The sequence below is a fragment of the Camelus dromedarius genome, chromosome 2, assembly GCF_036321535.1.
Source record: "Camelus dromedarius isolate mCamDro1 chromosome 2, mCamDro1.pat, whole genome shotgun sequence".
NCBI classification, from domain to species: Eukaryota; Metazoa; Chordata; class Mammalia; order Artiodactyla; family Camelidae; genus Camelus; species Camelus dromedarius.
This window is the reverse complement of record NC_087437.1, coordinates 18,960,238-18,981,438: the sequence shown is the minus strand read 5'-3', so window position 1 is coordinate 18,981,438 and position 21,201 is coordinate 18,960,238. Positions and strand designations below refer to the sequence as shown.

The following is a 21,201-nucleotide window of genomic DNA, read 5'->3' as shown; positions in this document are numbered from 1 at the left end:
AGTAGTTGAAGATTAGAACGCGCGACGCCCAGCCCAGCGCCAGACGCGCTCCCCAAGAAGCCTGTACCGCGAGACTCCCGGAAGGCGCCCCCAGAGCTCCAAGGACTCGCACCGCGTCGCGCCATCCTCCCCGCCAAGCCAACCCACCCCTCTCTGCCCGGGCTTGCTTCACGGATCCTCGAGAGCTGTCCTAGTGTGCAGGACCGAGCTCTTCGTCGCCTTCTGCCAGGTCCCGGGAGAGCGGTTCGCCGCGCCGTCGGTCGAGGTGATGGGCAGCCGGCCCCGCAGCCCCAGCGCCTACCCTGCGGACGGGCGGGGAGCGCAGGCCGGAGGACCCGGCCCTGCCAAGCGCCGCCGAACGGAGGAGCCTGCCGGCCCCGGGTCTGAGGCGGCGTCCAGCCTGGACAACCTGACCCGGTCCCCGGCGGCGGGCGCGTTCACCTCAGTGGTGGTCGTGGCCGCCGGCTGTGCCCTGCACGTGGCCCTGGACGACGTCGACCTGGTGCTAGAGCCTGAGCCAACGTCGGTGCTGCAAGTGTCTCTCGGAGATCGCACCCTCATGCTGGTCCCCGAGGCCCTTCTGGGTTCAGGCGTCCAACGCCTGTGGGGACAGGGCCTGGAGCAGGGTGCTTTCCTTAGCGCTCCCGAGGAGTCCGTCGTCCTGGAGCAGGGATTCTTCCGCGTAGTTGTGCCAGAGATCGCCGCCCAAGAAGAGGCCAATCGGGAGGATGTGGGCACCGAATTCCTGTCGGCTGGGATGGATGCTGCAGCCGACTCAGTGGTTGGGCTCCGCCCCTCGGCTGGAAAAATGTCGGGCCCCAACTCGGAGGTCTTGGTTCCAGAGCCCTCGCCTCAGGCCCCCAACCCTAGTCCAGAGAGAAGCTCTCCTTACTACGACTACACCCTGGACTTCTACCTTCAGGAGCCCCTCCCGGACTCACCACTCCAACCTCTGCCTCCCTCTCCGAGTCCAGGTCCCCACGAGCGCCCTCAACGCCCTCACGGTCCTGCGCGCAAGGCCCGGAAATGCCTGTTCCCGGAATGAACTGCACCCCAGTCCATACACAAACAATTCTGGCTACCATCCTGCAGGCCCAATGGATTTCCCAGCTTTCTTTACATTGAATGTGCTACAACCTGGAAATGAAGCACCTCATGTGCCAACAATTCCTTTTTCCCTCCAAACTGTCTATAGTAGCAGAAGAGGTCAGGAGAAGAAAGCAGATTCTAGAGACCTCATCTCTGAAATGAAAAATCTGCCCAGGCATACGAGACAATGTGTTTTCAGACGGCTGGACTTACAAGATCATCCTCAGGCCTCTCCATTCCCCCGCGTTTTGCATCAGTTATTTCTCTCAAACTCTACTCTCTCCAGCACCATACCGTTGCTTCCTTGTTTCTCCCCAAACCAAGAAATCACTTGATTTATCACGTTGTGAGTTTCCTATGTGTTTTCCCATGAATTTATAAAGACTTTTAGCCATCGCATTTCTCTTTCTTACTGCTCCAAGCTGCTCTCCTGGAAAACTGAAAAATAGTATGTTTACTATACATAATAGTATGATGTTTGTTCATAGCTTCCTCCTCTGAACTGGAGGAAGTTCTCTTTCAGTCAGTTCACTTTTCATTATGAATAAATGTTGGATTTTATCAGATGTTTTCAGCCTGCACTAGGATATGCTTTTCTTAGAATCTGTTCATCTGGTGATTTTGAAGCACAGAATGATGTAAAATGTTTGTGTTCCTGCTATTCCATATTATTTATCTTAAATTCTACCCTGAGTTTTTTCTTACGTAAATCAAACTTTTAGCCTTTAAAAAATTAATTTATTACCATATTTGCTTCACATTTTTATAAAAGAAATAAAATCTATTAGTAAAACTGAAGTTAACAAGATGGTTTCATTTTTTAAAAAACATCAATACTAATTATATTTACCAACATGCTTTACCATTGCTTCTCTACTGTTTTATTCTTAACATTCTACTGTCAAAGTCTAGCCTCAGTTTTCTTCTTGCTGAAGAATATCCTTTAATAGTTATTTAGACTGTATCTTACGTGTGGTAAACTATCTTGGTTTTGTAAATCTCAACATGTTTTCGTGTGGTACACGCTTAGTCTTGTATATCTAAAAATGTTTTATTATATATTCATTCTTAACTCTAAAATGATATTTAAGTACTTTAAAGATATTACTCCATTGTTCTGCCATTTTGTTGTTGTTGTAGGCAAGAAATCTCCGCCAATCAAGTTGTTACTCTTTTTATATTTCATTCAGCTGTTCGTTTTAGCATATTTTTTAATGTTTCTTTTCCTTTGGCATCCTACAGTTTCACTGTAATACCTCTAGGGGTAGATTCTATTTTTATTTGGCTTGATGGAATGTGGTTAACTATCTTAATATGGGAAATTATCTCTTGCCTGAAATCCCACAAAATCTTAGGCCCTGTCTCTTATAATAACTCACACATCCCCCATGTCTAAAAATCCAATCAGATAAATAATGACACCACTCAATCTCCCATGACTCTTAATATCTTAATATTGTGTATGTATGCCTTATCAATTCTAGTTTTCTTTATTCTTTAATCCAATTAACTAATCTTTTCATGAATTTTCCAGTATTGTGTTTATACTTCCACAGAAACATTTTTATTTCAAAGATTTTTTTTCAAGATTTTACTTCCTTATTTTTGTTTCAAAACTTCCCCCACTTAGTATTATAAACTATTTTTGTTTCATGGATGGCATCCCATCCCTTACGTTTTGATTTTTTTTACTGCACATTTTTTTAGTTTTCATATATGTACTAATTATTGTTTCTAAGAACAGATTAGATCTTTAGCTTTTTAAACTTATGTAATTATCAAAGGAATAAAGCCAAGCACAAAATAAGAATCAACAGACTGCAGTAATCCAATCATAAAGGACAGTCAAATGTGCTTACACATATTCAAGAAATCAAAATAATAATTAGTTCACTTGTATCCTAATTATTATTTTTTAGATTATTCATATAAATGATGTCATATGGCATTTTTCTTTCTCTTTCCAGCCCACTTCACTTTGAATGACAGTCTTCAGGTCCATCCATATTGCTGCAAATGGCATTATTTTATTCTTTTTTATGGCTGAGTAATGTTCCATTGTATATATATACCACATCTTTATCCGGTCATCTGTTGATGGACATTTGGGTTGTTTCCATGTCTTGGCTATCATAAATAGTGCTGCTATGAACATTGGGATACATGTGTCTTTTTGAATTTTATTTTTCTCTGGATATATGCCCAGGAGTGGGATTGCTGGATCATGTGGTAAGTCTATTTTCAGTTTTTAAAGGAACCTCCTTAACTGTCCTCCATAGTGGCTGCACCAATCTACATTAGCACCAACAGTGTTAGAGGGTTCCCTTTTCTCCACACCCTCTCCAGCATCCATCATTTGTAGATTTTTCAATGATGGCCATTCTGGCTGGTGTGAAGTGGTATCTCATTGTAGTTTTGATCTGTATTTCTCTGACAATTAGCAATGCTGAGCATTTTTTCATGTGCCTATTGACCATTTATATGTCTTCACTGGAGAATTGCATGTTAAGATCTTCTGCCCATTTTTGGATTGGGTTGCTTGTTTCTTTGATATTAAGATGTATGAGCTGTTTGTATATTTTGGAAATTAGCCCCTTGTCAGTCACATCATTTAAAAATATTTTCTCTCATTCTGTAAGTTGTCTTTTCATTTTGTTGATGGTATCCTTAGCTGTAAAAAACTTTTAAGTTTAATTAGATCCCATTTGTTTATTTTTGCTTTTAATTCCAATACTCCAGGAGCTGGTTCAAAAAATATATTGCTGTAATGTATGTCCGCAAGTGTTCTGCCTATGTTTTCCTCTAGGAGTTTTATATTATCTGGTCTTACATTTAGGTCTTTAATCCATTTTGAGTTTATTTTTGTACATGGTGTTAGGGAATGTTCCAATTTCAGTCTTTTACAGGTAGCTGCTCAGTTTTCCCAGCACCACTTACTGAAGAGACTGCCTTTTCTCCATTGTGTATTCTTGCCTCCTTTGTCATAGATTAATTGACCATACGTTTGTGGGTTTATTTCTGGACTTTCTATCCTGTTCCATTGATCTATGTGTCTGTTCTTGTACCAGTACCATACTGTTCTGATTACTGTAGCTTTGTAGTATAGCGTGAAGTCAGGGAGCATGATTCCCCCAGCTCTATTCTTCTTTTTCAAAAGTGTTTTGGCTATTCGAGTTCTTCTGTGTTTCCATAAAAATTTTTAACATTTTTTTGTTATAGCTTGTGAAGAATGTCATTGGTAACTTGATAGGGATTGCATTGAATCTGTAAATTGCCTTGGGCAGTATGGCCATTTTAACAATACTGATTCTTCCAATCCAAGAACACAGTATATCTTTCCATTTGTTTATGTTGTCTTCAATTTCCTTCATCAGTGTTATAGTTTTTGGCATACAGGTCTTTTGCCTCCTTGGGTAGGTTTATTACCAGGTATTTTATTTTTTTTGGCATGATGGTAAATGGTATCGTTTTCTTAATTTCCCTTTCTGCTATTTCATTGTTAGTGTATAGAAATGCAACTTGTGTTTATACTTCCACAAGAACATTTTTATTTCAAAGATTTTTTTCAAGATTTTACTTCCTTATTCTCGTTTCAAAACTTCCCCCACTTAGTATTATAAACTCCTATTTTTGTTTCATGGATGGTATCCCATCCTTTATGTTTTGAAAATTTTAAACATTAATTAATGGTTCATTAATTCATTTCCTCAAGGTAAAATCTTCTCTTATTTGTTTTTCACAAATCACACTGGATTGCCCTATGTGGTTAGTAATTTCACTGGTGGGTGCATATGTACAATTTTGAACGTATGTCATTTGCAGTGCCTATTACATACCCATGGAGATGTTTACTAGGAAGTGAGATAAGGGAATCCAGACTGCAGAGGAGTGGTAAAGGATGGAGATATACCAATGTTTTGGAAGAACTACCTAAGTGTATTTTCAAGTCACCAAGAATTATGACAGCATCAATACAGGAGAGTGACAGAAAACCAAGAATAAAAAAACATTTAAGTAGTGAGGAAGAGAAGCCCTGGAGTTGGAAAGAGGGTAGAGGAATGCACCAAGATAGATTAGAGTGAGATTATACTCTGATGCTCTGAAATTCAGGAAGAATGGAGAAATGACTGGGAAACATCAATGAAGAGCTAGAAGAACATATACTGTACCTCCAGGTATGGGTACTAAGAGTGTGTGAGAGAAAACAGCCTCCACTTGAGAAGCCTCCAGGGAAAGACAGGTACTCAGAACAAGCAGGTTTCAATTACAGTAGAAATTTAAAGGGAGTATCAGGAAAGTTGGAAGTTTTTTTAGATGTGAGATTCACTGTGAGTTCCAGAAGGCAGAATGAAAAGGTATAGCAAGTAGAGAAGGATAGGAGGCAGTGAAAAAAGGTCATGTATTGCATATTTGAAGATTTTTAACCTGAGATATTTTGGATGAACAGGTTCCTACAATGAAAAAAGGCATGATATTAGTCTTCATGTTCCTATGGCAGATAGAAGTGGCAAGATTTTCAGCACTGAAGAAGGGGAAAAGAAGTCTATTTGCAAAAATATATGTAGTTCTGGGACATAGTATAGTGTCCTCATTCAGGAAGCACCACAACTTTCAAGAGTGATAAATTTTTAAAATATACATTTAGACAGACTATTATAAGCCCACAAAACACCAAATCCAAAGAGAATACTTTTGATATGTGGAAAGAAAAGACAACTACAATAAAAAGGCAGTTAGACAACTGACTTCCCAAAGTTAACAATGGAAACCAGTGAACAGTGGAATAACAGCAATACTGCTAGAAAATAACTGTTTTGACCTGGAATTCTTTGCTTAATAAAACCATTTTTCAAAAATTATCATAAACAAAGATTCTGTTGACCAAAGAAACTTCACTATGAGAATATACTAATTTAACTAGCACTGTATTATTATGTATTAAATGGTTTGCATCAAACTTAATGTGTTAAAAATATCAATTGTGTGCAATTGCTTCTTGTTAGACAGTTAAATAAATGCAACATAATAGAAAGATCAAAGACAGATCCATGCATGAAAAAAAAAGTATGTAACCCACAAAAAGATGCAACTCAGTAAGGAAATAATTTTTCAATAAAAGTATTGGGACAACTGGTTTTGCACAATGAGGAAAAAATTGAAATTGGATCACTAATTTTTTAAACACTCATTATAACACAAGTCAGATAGTAAGTTTGAATGCAAAAAGCTAACTTTACGATAAAATTTTGCTACTGTTATTAATAATTACCACTGCCTGACTTCCAACAATTTAAAAAAAAAAACTACAATCAATCCATTTCACTTGAATATTTTTAAAAGCTTTTTTATCAAAGAAAAATTGCATTTCTAATTTGTTTCCTGAATGAAAAGAATTTCAAGAACCATGTGAGTGGCTTTGGGAAGGACTGACTACTGATGGGATAAAGGCTTCCCATAGCCTCATGGAAAATCCTAGAAGACATTAGACATAGGCTACTTCTAAAAGTAAGCAAGCAATTTATGAGGTTGTATTTTGGCTGTTATCCCAAGTATAAAACTAATAAAGACCACTGGGCCCCATATGGGCATCCAAGGAGTATTCCCCCATACTTTCTAAATAAAAAAGCTTCCGTGCTACTACACCGCACCGAGTGCCCTTCTGGTGGAACGCGGGACTTACACTGAGACATTCCGGCCGCCCCAGGTCACATGACATCCCAGTCGTGAATTATATCCGGCTCGCAGACCGATCGACGTGAGGAGCTGAAGATCGAACCCAAGAGGATCAGCACAGCGGCCCCGATGCTACTCCATAGGAAGTCTGCACTGCGTTACTCCCGGGAGGCTCCCACGGAGCTCCGAGGACTGGCCCCGTGTCGCGCCATCCTGCGCCCCAAGCCAACCCTGCCCTCCCGGGCTTGCATCCTCTGAAGGGGTGCACCGGTCCTTGAGAGCTGTCCCAGCGTGCAGGACCAAGCCCTACGTCGCCCTCTGCCAGATCCCGGGAGAGCAGTCCGCCGTGCCGTCAGTCGAGGTGGTGGGCAGCCAGGAAGCGCAGGCCGGAGGACCCAGCCTGCCAAGTGCCGCCGAACGGAGGAGCCCACCGGCCCCGGGTCCGAGGCGGTGTCCAGCCTGGGCGAGCTGATGGTGGCCCTGCCATTGGGCGCGCTCACCTCCGTCGTGGTCCTGGTCTCCGGTTGTGCCCTGCATCTGGCTCTGGACGACGTGGACTTGCTGCTGGAGCCCAAGACCACGTCGATGCTGTAAGTGTCTGTCAGAGATCGCACCCTCGCGCTGGTGGTCCCTGAGGCTCTCCTGGGCTCAGGCGTCGAACTCCAGTGCGGACACGGCCTGGAACAGGCTGCTTTCCTGAGCACTCGGGGGGTAGTCCACCGCCCTGGAGCAGGGATCCTTCTGTGTAGCTGTCCCAGAGATCTCCGACTAAGAAGAGGCCGACGAGGAGCAGGAGGAGGGTGAGGAGGACCAGAAGGAGGAGGATGCCGAGTTCCTGACGCCTGGGATGGAAGCTGCAGCCAGCTCAGTTGCTGGGTTCTGCTCTTCAGAGTCCTGGCCTTGGGCCCCCAGCCCTAGTCCAGAGAGACGCTCTCCTTACCATGACTACACTGTGGACTTCTACCTTCCGGAGCCCTTCCCGAACACACCACTCCAACCTCTGCCTCCCTCTCTGAGTTGAAGTTCCCACGAGCGCCCCCAACGCCCTCACCATCCTTAGCGCAAGGCCCAGAGATGCCTTATCCAGGAATGAACTGCCTCCCACAATTCCTTACCACCGGGCTTCCGGCTCTTAGTAATCTACCTAGACCCACTAAGAGCACATGCCACCAGAGATGGAGAATCTTCCTTCGTAGACAGCGGGCAAGTGAGGGTTTTATTCCAGTTTTGTTGGTGTCTGGTTTGGGGGTTTTTTGTTTGTTTGTTTGTTTTTAGCAAAATGCCATAATCAGCGGCAGCAAAAAAATTGGAATGGGGGGAGGGATTCTGGTAAGGACTTTTAGCAAGGACAGTAGACCACAAATAGCCAACCATGGATGTTTAGATCCCTTGCCTCTGCCGCACAAGCTATTTCTTTCACCTCTGTCACCTTTAGCCAAGTCCATTTTTCTTGTTTCATCCCTACTCTTGACTCAAACTCATCTCAATTTTTTCACCAATGTATGCTCTTTTTCATCATTGTCCCATGCACCTCTTCTTTCTCTCCATTCCAGGTTTTCCTTCTTTTTGTAATTATGGTTTTACCTGTATGACCTCCACAGTGTCTTCTGAAGTACTTCTGATCCCCATTTTTTTCAAGCAAGCACAATTTTTATTAAGAGCCTTGTGAAAGAGAAGCAAAGTAAACACGAGTGGTCAGAGGAAGAAGCTGAGGTGTAGCAGGTCCTATGACAGTCTCAGCCAACTTCACTGGGAGCTCTGGAGTTAGAATGGCTGGTTAGAGTTGTCCCAGGTTAATCTGATAGCCCAATTCCCTCATCCATCAGTCAGTGGGTGTGAAAGACCAGAGAAGGGCCATGGCCCTGGGCAAGGTAGCTTTCTTAACCTGAGACAAATTCTAAAGGGGATGATAGCTAAAGCCAGTTATAAAAACAACTCTCACTGAAGAAGATTCTGTTTGGTGCATCACACTGTCCACCACAATTTCAAGAAATTGATCCTTTTTATCTTGATGTTCATCTCCATTTATTATGGTCTCTGGCAGTTAAAAAAAAAGACTAATTTTCTTCATGTAGGTCTTGAATATTTGGATAAAGTCTGATCAGCAATTTTCCTTTTCCCTTCCTTCTTGCTTTCCTCACACCTTTCCCTGGACCTGGACCTGGTCAATCAAGATAAATGCATTGTGAATAAATAAATGGCACAAATGTAATACATGGGACTTTGGGGAAGTATTTCCAAAATTGGAATGAAGAAATTATTGAAAGCAATATTTAATGGAAGGAGGAAAGGAAGAAGCTATGATACTGTTTCCTTACAGAAGCAGTCTGTACAATGTCTGTACAAGTCTCCTGTACTTGAACAAACAATTGGGTATTTCTGAATTTCATGGTAGTCTGGGCTTTACCGTGATTTCTCCTGGGGGGTGATAAGAACAGATACTCCCTAGGACACACTCAGCCTCATATCATGGACACTTGGTCTGATTCATTATTGAGCATTTTTTCATGCTTATGAGCCCACCACCCAGAAGTGGCAGCTGATATTTCTTAGCACTATTTCCTTGAAGTCTTTATACTATAAAGAAAAGGAATTATTACAGATAATGTAGTCATATCCTTTGATTCCCATTTCCTGTCCCCTGAGGATTCTCATAACATCATGAATTTGGTGGGTATCATTCTCATCAATATATGAATATAGATATATGTATATAGATATAAATAATCAATACTTATATTGCTTTGTGGACAATTAAATTTTTATAACTAGCATTATATTCTTCAGTTTACTTTTTCCCTCAACTTTATTTTTGAAATTGTCACTTACAGATATATATATATGGTTCATTTCTCCTAAAGATTTCAGCTTTCATCATATGAACATACCATATTTTATTCATTCATTTATTAATGGATATTTGTGTTTATAGTTTTCAGTATTACAAACAAAACTGTAGTAAACATCCTCACACTTGTCATCTTATGCACCTGAAGAAGAGTTCCTCTAGGAAATATACTTAGAAGCTGTATTGATGAGTGGCATGATATATACATTTACAGTTTCATTAAATATTGCTGAACTGTTCTCTAGAGTGGTTGCAATGGTTTAAACAACCTCTAGTAGTCTTTCGCCAAACTATAACACCAAACTTTAAATTGTTTGCCAATGGCATTTTTTTAATTTGCAATTTCCTCACTATTGGTAAGATAGTGCAGTTTTTCATATGTAATGGGAATAATATTTTTAAAAGCAATTTCAGATAATTTTCATACACTATAAATCTTACTGTCTTTCAACTTATCACCCATCAAGTCTAATGGCTTTAAACTTTTCAGTGGTGAGGACACTAGATTTAACATAGATTAAAGCACTTAGCTTTCTGTCTGGAGTTTCAAAGCTGACTATTTAGTCCATTACTAGGCAAGCGTCATGAGACTCAAATTTCTCCAGGCAGAAAAATTACATTTGAATTTCCTAAGTAACCTTTAAATATCAACAGCAAAGTCTAGAAGACTGAACATAGAGTTTTGACAGAAATCATTGTGCATAGAGGACTGAGGAGTTCTAACTGAATAAGAATGCTAAGAGGAAAGGGCCACTCTTACCCAAGAGTAGGATGTGGAAAATAAAAGAGGGACAGAGTAGAGAATGTAAGCATACATCACTCACATGTATCATGACTTCCAGCTTTTATGAGTAAAAAGCTTTAGCATTAGTTGAGGAGAAGGCCAAGAAAAAGAAGGTTTTTTCCTTACTTCCTACTTAAGAATCAGGGAAAAATAAGATGGAGGATGGTACTCAGACCAGGTGAGTCTGCCCCCACACACCATGTTCCCAGCCACCAGCCTGAGGAGAAGCAAGAGGAAGACAACAGATCCGAACAGGGAACATTTACAGAAAGGCGCCTGTGTTATCTGAAGGGGAATTAGAACCAAAAATGTCTGATAGTCACTTATCTGTAAAGTTTATAGTGGTGCCTATTCCTCATTCCGCATGCCCAAATCCCCCATACTAATGAGGTGGAGGCTCATGAGGTCAATTACATAAATAAAGAAGTTACACTTTCTTTATACTACTCAGCAGAAATCTGTTCATTGATATATTTCCTTCTCTTTACTGTAAGTTTATAGCCTTGACTCTTTTTCTGTTAGACCTATGAGACCCTTTCTTTATTAATTTGAAATCTTTTTTCATATTCATTTTTATATATTAAAATCATCCTTTATGTTTTATAGCTTATAAATATTTTCTTCTAGTGTGCCACCTATTTTTTAACTTGTTTAATTGTATAGGCCGTAATAATTCTCATATAGCGAAATTTCACAATCTTTTATACTCTGTACTTTTTGTGTCAGTTTAAAAATCATTCCCAAGAAAGATCATAAAGATATTTCCTATACTTTCTTCTGATGGCTTAATTTTTTTTCCAATTTAGATAACTAATTTCTTAGGATATTATTTTTGTTTACAGTTGGAAGTAGGGATTAAATTATTTCCATATTTAAAGTCATTGCCCCAAAATCAGTTATTGATTACAATTGTTTACAATTTATAGTACTAATTCTGTTCTATAAAAATTTCCACCATATGATGGCAAACTAAAGACAATTTCAGATAAACAAAAAACTGAGTGAGTTTGCCACCAGTAAATGCTTGCTAAAAAATCCTAAATGATATATTTCAAGCAGAAGGATCATGACCCCAAGTTGAAGTTATGAGAAGCAGGGGGGAGAAAAGAATAACAAAGAGAAAGGTATATATGTGGGTAAATATAAACAAAGAATGACTGATTTAAAGATTAATAATGTCTTAAGGGGACAAATAACAAAACAAATAAGATTAAAATATATGCCAACCATCAAAAAAAAAGGAGAAAATAAGTCCCAATCAGGTAGAAAATATTTGCAGAGGATGTATCTGGTAAAGGACTGTTAGCCAAAATATACAGAGAACTACTAAAACTCAAAAATTTTTAAAAAAGCAATTCTAATAGGGAATTCATAGCAATAACTGTCTATACTAAAAACAAGAAAGATCTCAAATAAACAATCTAAGTTTACATCTGAAAGAACTAGAAATGGAGAACAAACTAAGCCAAAAAGTACTAGAAGGAAGGAGATAACAAAGATTAGAACAGAAATAAATGAAATAAAGATTAAAAAGATGACAGAGAAGAATGACACTAAGAGCTGTTTTTTTTTTAAGATAAGTGAAATAAACTCAGCAAGAAAAAAAAAAGAGGGCAGAGAAGGATATAGCTCAGAGGTAGAGCGCATGCTTAGCATGCACAAGGTCCTGGGTTTAACTTCCAGTACCTCTATTAAAAAGAATTTTAAAGAAAAAAAGAGGACTCAAATAAATAAAATCAGAAATGAAGGAGGAGATATTACAACTGATGCCACAGGGGGAAAAAAAAGATCGTATGACATTATAATGAACATATAATGAATATATAGGCAAAAAAAAAAAAGAACAACCTAGAATGATAAATTCCTAGAAACATGCAATCTACCAAGACTGAATCAGAAAAAAATAGAAAATATGAACAGATCAATTACTACTAAGGAGATTGAAAAAGTAATCAAAACAAATGTCCAGGACTAAATGGCTTCATTGGTGAATGCTACCAAACATTCAAAGAAGAATTAATACCAATCCTTCTCAAATTCTTCCCAAAAATAGAAGAGGAGGGAATACTTCCAAACTCATTCTATGAGGCCAGCATTATCCTGATACCAAAACCAAGCAAGGACACTGCAAGAAAAGAAAATTACAGGCTAATATCCTTGATGAACATAGATGCAAAAATCCTCAACAAAATATTAGCAAGTGAAATTCAACAATACATTAAAAAGATTATATACTATGATCAAGTGGGATTTATAACAGGGATGCAAGGATGGTTTAACATTTGCAAATGAGTGAATGTGATACACTACAATAATAAAATGAAAAATAAAGATCATATGATCATCTCACTGTCAAAGCAATCCTGAAGAAAAAGAACAAAGCTGGAGGCATAACCCTTCCAGACTTCAGACAATACCACAAATCTACAGTAATCAAAACAGCATGGTATTGGCACAAAAACAGACATTTGGATCAATGGAACATAACAGAGAGCCCAGAAATAAATCCACACACCTATAGTCAATTAATCTTTGACAAACAAGGCTAGACATACAATGGAGAAAAGACAGTCTCTTCAGCAAGTGGTGTCGGGAAAGCTGGACAGCAGCATGAATCAATGATGTTAGAACACTTCCTCATACCACACCCAAAAATAAACTCAAAATGTCTTAAAGACTTAAACATTAAGATAGGACGCCATAAATCTCCAAGAAGAGAACATAGGCAAAACATTCTCTGACATACATCATAGCCATGTTTTCTTAGGTCAGTCTCTCAAGGCAATAGAAATAAAAGCAAAAATAAACAAATGGGACCTAATCAAACTTACAAACTTTTGCACAGCAAAACAAGCTATAAACAAAACAAAAAGACAACCTATGGACTGGGAGAAAATATTTGCAAACAATGCAACTGAAAAAGGCTTATTTTCCAAATATACAAACAGCTCATACAACTCAATTACAAAACAAACAAACAACCCAATAAAAACATGGGCAGAAGACCTAAATAGACATTTCTCCAAAAAAGACATTGGTATCCAATAGGCACATAAAAAGATGCTCAACATCAGTAATTGTTAGAGAAATGCAAATCAAAACTACAATGAGATATCACCTCACACTGGTCAGAATGGCTATCATAAAAAACTCTACAAATAATAAATGCTGGAGAGGGTATGGAGAAAAGGGAATCCTCCTACACTCTTGGTGGGAGTGTAAATTGGTGCAGCCACTCTGAAAAACAGTATGGAGTGTCTAGTAAAAACTAAAAATAGAGTTACCATATGATCCAGCAATCCCACTGCTGAACATATATCTGGAGAAAACTCCAATTCGAAAAGATACATGCACCCCAATGTACCCCATAGTAGTACTATTTACAACAGCCAAGACATGGAAGCAACCTAAATGTCCACCAACACATAAATGGATAAAGAAGCCATAAAAAAAAGAATGAAATAATGCCAACTGCAGCAACATGGATGGGCCTAGAGATTATCATAGTAAGTGAAATAAATTAGAGAAAGACAAATATCATACATCACTTACATGTGGAATCTAAAAAAATGACACAACTGAATTTACTTCCAAAATAGAAACAGACTCACAGATACAAAAAACAAGCTTATGTTTACCAAGGGAGAAAGGGGGAGGAGTAAATTAGGAGTTTGGGATTAGTAGATACAAACTACTATATATAAAACAGATAAACAACAATGTCCTACTGTACACCACCAGGAACCACATTCAGTATCTTGTAGTAAACTACAATGGAAAAGAATCACTTTGTTGTACACCAGAAACTAACACAACATTGTAAATCAATTATACTTCAATTTTAAAAAACATAAAACTTTTTAAAAATCATATGATCATCTCAACAGAGACAGAAAAAGCATTTGACAAAGCCCAGTGTTCATTTATGATAAAAACTCAACAAAGTGGGTGCAGACGGAATGTACATCAATATAATAAAGGCCATATATGTCAAGCCAATAGCTAACATACTCATTGTGAAAATCTGAAAACTTTTCCTCTAAAATCAGGAACAAGACAAGGATGTCCACTCTCACCACTTTGTTCAATACAGCATTGGAAGTCCCAGCAGAGCAATTAGGCAAACAAAGAAATAAAAGGCATATAAACTGAAAAGAAAGAAGTAAAACTGTCACTGCAGATGACAGATTATATATAGAAAAGACTCCATCAAAGGGATTGTTAGAACTAATCAACAAATTCAGTAGAGTTGCAGGATATATAACCAGTATACAAAAATCAGTTGTGTTTCTATACACTAATGAGAAAGAAAAATTAAGAAAACAATCCCACTTACATTTGCATCAAAAAGAATAAAATTTCTAGGAATAAGTTGAACCAAGGAGATGAAAGATCTGTATAGTGAAAACTCTAAGACACTGATGAAAGTGAAGACACAAGTAAATAGAAATACATCCCACGCTCATGAATTGAAAGAATAAATATTGTTAAAATGTCTATACTACCTAAAGCAATCTACAGATTCAGCACAATCCCTATCAAAATTCTAATCACATTTTTTTCAAAGAAATAGACAAATAATCCTAAAATTTCTATAGAACCAAAAAAAAAAAATCTGAATAGCAAAAGTAATCTTGAGAAAGAAGAACAAAGCTGGAGGCATCATGCTTCCTGATTTCAAACCATATTACAAAGCTACAGTAATCAAAATAGAATGATGCTGGCCTAAAAACAGACACATAGATCAATGGAACATAAAAGAGTCCAGAAATGAACTCATGCATATATGGTCAAATAATTTATGAAAAGGAGCCAAGAATACACAATGGATAAAGGACAATCTTTTCAATAAAACAGGACAGCCATATGCAAAAGAATGGAACTGGACCGCTATCTTACACCACACACAAAAATCAATTCAAAATGGATTAAAAACTTGAACCTAAGAACTGAAACTATAAAGCCAATAGAAGTAAACATAGGCAGTATGCTCTTTAACATCATTCTTAGCAATATCTTTTGGATCTATCTACTCAGGCAAGAGAAGCAAAAGCAAAAATAAACAAATGGGACATAATCAAACTAAGAAGCTTCTGCACAGCAAAGGAAACCATCAACAAAATGAAAAGACAACCTACAGGATGGGAGAAAATATTTTTCAAATCATACATTGATAAGGCACTAAGATTTAAAATACATACAGAACTCATACAACTCAATAGCAAAAAAAAAATCAATTAAAAAATGAGCAGAGGATCTGAAAAGACATTTTTGTAAAGAAGACATACAAATAGCCAACAGGTGGGTGAAAATGTGCTCAACATAAAGCAGTCAACAGGGAAATGTAAACCAAAACCACGATGAGATTATTAGCTCATATCTGTCAGAATGGATATAATCAGAAACACAACATAAAACAAGTGTTGGTGAAGACGTGGAACAAACAGAATCTTCATGAGGGGGTGGATATAGCTCAGTGGTAGAGTGCATGCCTAACATGCACAAGATCCTGGGTTCAATCTGCAGTACCTCCATCAAAAACAAATACATAAATAAAAGTCTAATCCCCCCCAAAAAAAATAAAATCTTTTTTAAAAGAGAATACTTGTGCCCTGTTGGTGGGAATGCAAATTGATGTAGCCACTGTGGAGAACAGTGTGGAGGTTCCTCAAAAAATTAAAAATAGAACTATCATATTATCCAGCAACTCCACTTCTGGGTATTTATCCAAAGTAAACAAAAACACTAACTCAAAAAGATATCTGCACCCCATGTTCATTGCAACATTATTCAGAATAGCCAAAATATGGACACAACCTAAGTGTCCATCAATAATAAGTGGATAAAGAAAATGTGATATATATATATATACACATACATATATATGGAATAGTATTCAGCCATAAAAAGAAGGAAATTCTTCCATTTGTGACAACATGGATGGATTTTGAAGGCATTATGCTAATTGAAATAAGTCAGACAGAGAAAGACAAATACTGTATGATCTTATTATACATGGATTCTTAAAAAAAAAAAAAAAAAGGAACTCATAGATACACAGAACTTATTGGTAGTTACCAGAGGCAGGCAAGGTGGGAGAGATAAAAGGCATCAAAAGGTACAAATTTCCAGTTATACAGTAAGTAAGTCCTGGGGGTGTAGTGTACAGCATGATGACTATAATTTAAAATACTGTATTATATATTTTAAAGTTGCTAAAAATTAAATCTTAAAAGTTCTCATCATAAGAAAAAACAATTTGTAATTCTGTATGGTGATTGCTGTTAACCAGACTTATTGTGGTGATCATTTTTTAGCATATGCATATATTGAATGTTGCACACACACACAGAACAGGACAGGAAAATGAATAGTAGAAAGTATTTGTTTTATTTTAATGTTTTCTTCCAGTTTTATTGAGATTTAATGACATACAGCATTGTACAAATTTAAGATATACAGCATAATGATTTGACTTACATACATCACGAAATGATTGCCACAATAAGCTTAGTGAACATCCATCATCTCAAATGCAAATCAAAACTACAATGAGGTATCACCTCACACCAGTCAGAATGGCCATCATTCAAAAGTCCACAAACAATAAATGCAGGAGAGGCTGTGGAGAAAAGGGAACCCTCCTACACTGTTGGTGGGAATGTAGTTTGGTGCAGTTTGGACAGCATGAAGATTCCTCAAAAAACTAAAAACAGACTTACCATTTGATCCAGCAGTCCCACTCCTGGGCATATATCCAGAGGGAACTCTATAATTCGAAAAGACACATGCACCCCAATGTTCACACTAGCACTATTTACAACAGCCAAGACATGGAAACAACCTAAATGTCCATCAACAGATAGCTGGATAAAGAAGTTGTGGTATATATACAATGGAATACTACTCAGCCATAAAAAAGAATAAAATAATGTCATTTGCAGCAACATGGATGGACCTGGAGATCGTCATTCTAAGTGAAGTATGACAGAAAGAGAAAGAAAAATACCATATGATATCACTTATATGTGGAATTTTTTTAAAAGACACAAATGAACTTATTTACAAAACAGAAACAGACTCACACACATAGAAAACAAATTTATGGTTACCAGGGTATAAAGGGAGTGGGAAGGGATAAACTGGGAGTTAGAGATTTGCAGATACTAACTACTATATATAAAATAGATAAACAACAAGTTTATACTATATAGCACAGGGAACTATATTCAATATCTTGTAGAAACTTATAATGAAAATGAATGTATGTTTGTATATGTATGACTGAAACATTATGTTGTACACTAGAAATTGACACATTGTAAATTGACTATACTTCAATAAAAAAATTTTTAAATTTTAAAATTCCATCATCTCAGATACATACAACATAAAAGAAAAAAATTTTTTTCCTTGTGATGAGAACTCTTAGAATTTACTCTCTTAACTTTCATATATATTGTACAGCAGTGTTAACTATATTAATCATGTACATTACATTTCTAGTACTGATTTGTCTTATAACTGGAAGTTTGTATCTTTTGACAACCTTCATCCAAATCCTCCTCCCCAGACCCCCTCACCTCTGATAACCACAAATCTGATCTCTTTTTCCATGAGTTTATTTGTTTGTTTGTTTTTAAGGTAATACCTTGACCTACAACACTGTTAGTGCGCTGTCTGTGTATCTGGTGCACAACATAGTGATTTCTACACATTTCAAAATAATCACCAAATAAGTCTAGTCATCATTGGTCACCATACAAAGGTCACCATATACCTTATTATTGACTGTATTCCCTACACTGTACATTTCACCCCCGAGACTAATTTATTTTGTAACTGGAAGTTTGTACCTCTTAATTTCCTTCAGCCATTTCACTCATCTTCCAATGTCCTCCCCTCTAATCCCTACCTCTTTGTTCTCTGTATCTATGACTTCTGTTTTCTTACTTTTGTTCCTTTGCTTTTTAGATTCCACACATAAATGAAATCATACAGTATTTGTGTTTCTCTTTCTTTGTCTTATTTCACTTGGCATAATACACTCTAGGTCCATTCATGTTGCAGATGACAAGATTTCATTCTTTTCTATGCCTGAGTAATATTCCATTATATACCACATCTTTATCCATCCATCTATTGATGAGCACTTCGGTTGCTTCCATGTCTTGGCTATTGTGAATAATGCTCCAGTGAACACAGGGATATATATATATATGTATCTTTTCAAATTAGTGTTTTTGAGTTGCCTCCTTAGCGCAGTAGGCAGTGCATCAGTCTCAAATTAGTGTTTTTGTTTTCTTTGCAGAAAAAAAAAAATCCAGAAGTGAAATTGCTGGATCATATGGTAGTTCCATTTTTAATTTTTTGAGGGACCCCCATACTGTTTTCGAAAGTGGCTGCACCAATTTACATTCCCACCAACAGTGCATGAAGATTCCCTTTACAAGATATCCTCACCAGTACTTGTCATTTGCTCTTTTTGATAATAGCCGTTCTGATATATGTGGGGCAATACCTCATTGTGATTTTGATTTGCATTTCCCTAATGATTAGTGATGTTGAGCATCTTTTCAGGTGTCTGTTGGCCATCTGTATGTCTTCTTTGGAAAAATGTCTATTCAGATCTTCTGCCCACTTTTTTATTTTTTGATGTTGAGTTGTATGAGTTCTTGGTATACTCTGAATATAAACCCCTTATCAGAGATATGGTTTACAAATACCTTCTCCTGTTCAATAGGCAGCCTTTTCATTTTGTTGATGGCTTCCTTTGCTGTGCACAAGCTTTTTAATATGGTTAGCTACCATTTGTTTATTTTTGCTTTTGTTTCCATTGCCTGAGCAACAGATCCAAAAATGTTCTCCTAAGAATGACATAAAAGAGCATACTGCCTATGTCTTCTTTTAGAAATTTTATGATTTCAGGTCTTACATTTAAGTCTTTAACCCATTTTGAGTTTATTATTATATATGATGTGAAAAAGTAGTCCAGTTTGAATCTTTTGAACGTAGCTGTCAAGTTTTCCTAACACCATTTACTGAAGAGGCTACCTTTTCCTCAATGTATACTCTTATCTCCTTTGTCATAGATTAATTGACCATATAAGTGTAGATTCATTTCTGGGCTCTCTATTCTGTTCCATTGATCTACATGTCTATTGTTGTGCTAATACCACACTGTCTTGATTACTATTGCTTTGTAGTATAGTTTGAAATAAAGGAGTGTGATACTTCCAGCTTTGTTCTTATTTCTCAAGATTGTTTTGACTTTTTAGGATCTTCTGTGTTTCCATACAAATTTGAGAATTATTTGCTCTAGTTTTGTGAAAATTGCCATGGATATGTTCACAGGGATTGCATTAAATCTATAGATTGCCTTGGGTATGAGCATATTAACAACGTTAATTCTTCCAATCTATGAGCACAGTGTATCTTGCCATTTGTGTCAGCTTTGATTTCTTTCATCAGCATCTTATAGTTTTCTGACTACAAGTCTTTCACCTCCTTGTTTATAGATTTATTTTTAGGGTTTTTTTATGTAACTGTAAATGTGATATTCTTAATATCACTTTCTGATAGTTTTTTGTTAGTATATAGAAATGCAACATTCATGGCAGCACTATTTACAATATCCAAGACACAGAAGCAACAAAAATGTCCATCGACAGATGACTAGATAAAGAAGATGGGTATATACATATATTGTGGAATATTACTCAGTCATTAAAAAAGTAAAATAATGCCATTTGCAGCAACATGGATGGACCTAGAGATTAACATACTAAGTGAAGTCAGTCAGAGAAAGACAAATATATGATATCATCTACATGTGGAATCTAAAAAATGATACAAATGAACTTATTTACAAAACAGAAATAGACTCATGGACACAGAAAACACACTTACCATTACCAAAGAAAAGGGGAAAGGAGAAGGGCTAAATTGGATATTTGGGATTAACAAATACACACGACACACAAGATAGATAAACACTAAGGACCTACTCTATAGCACAGGGAACTATAATCAATATACTGTAATAACCTATAATGGAAAAGAATCTGAGTCACTTTGCTGTATACCTGAAACACTGTAAATCAACTACATGTCGATAAAATATAGAAATAAAAAAAGAAATGCAACATATTTCTGTATATTAATTTTGTATCTTTCAATTTTAATGAATTTACTTAGTAGTTTTAACAGTTTTTTGCTGGCATCTTCAGAATTTTCTATATATAGTATCACATCATCTACAAACTGAAAGTTTTACTTCTTCCTTTCCAATTTGTATGCCTTATTTCTTTTTCTTGTCTGATTGCTGTGTCTAAGACTTCCAATACGATGATGAATAAAAGTTGGGGGGAGGATACAGCTCAGTGGTAGAGCACATAGAGCACATGCTTAGCATGAGATCATGGGTTTGAGCCCCAGTACCTCCAATAAATAAAAAAAATTAATAAATAACCTAATTAATAAACCTAATTACCTCTCCCCACCCAAAACAAAAACAAAAACAAAAAAAAAAGTGGCAAGAATGGGCAACCTTGTCTTATTGCTGATCTTAGGGGAAATGCTTTCAAATTTTCACAACTGAGTATGATATTGGCTATGAGTTTGTCATACAGCATTTATTATGCTGAGGTATGTTTTCTGTATACCCACTTCCTTGAGAGTTTTTAATCATAAATGAATGTTGGATTTTGTCAAATTCTTTTTCTGCATCTATTGAGATAATCATGTGATTTTTATCCTTCAATTTGTTGATGTGGTGTATCATTGTTGATTTGCAGATGTTGAACCA

The 21,201-nt window shown here is 37.2% G+C and overlaps 1 protein-coding gene across 1 annotated transcript; it reads left to right on the top strand.

Moving 5' to 3' along the window:
• Window positions 1–268: 268 nt before the first annotated feature.
• Window positions 269–1,045, top strand: LOC105086340 (proline-rich protein 23A). The gene has a single exon (XM_031453466.2). The coding sequence runs from the start codon at window positions 269–271 to the stop codon at window positions 1,043–1,045; it is 777 nt and encodes a 258-aa protein (XP_031309326.2).
• Window positions 1,046–21,201: the final 20,156 nt, after the last annotated feature.

Coding starts and splice junctions, on each gene's coding strand:
- LOC105086340 (XM_031453466.2), top strand. CDS start 269: ATGGGCAGCCGGCCCCGCAGCCCCAGCGCCTACCCTGCGGACGGGCGG.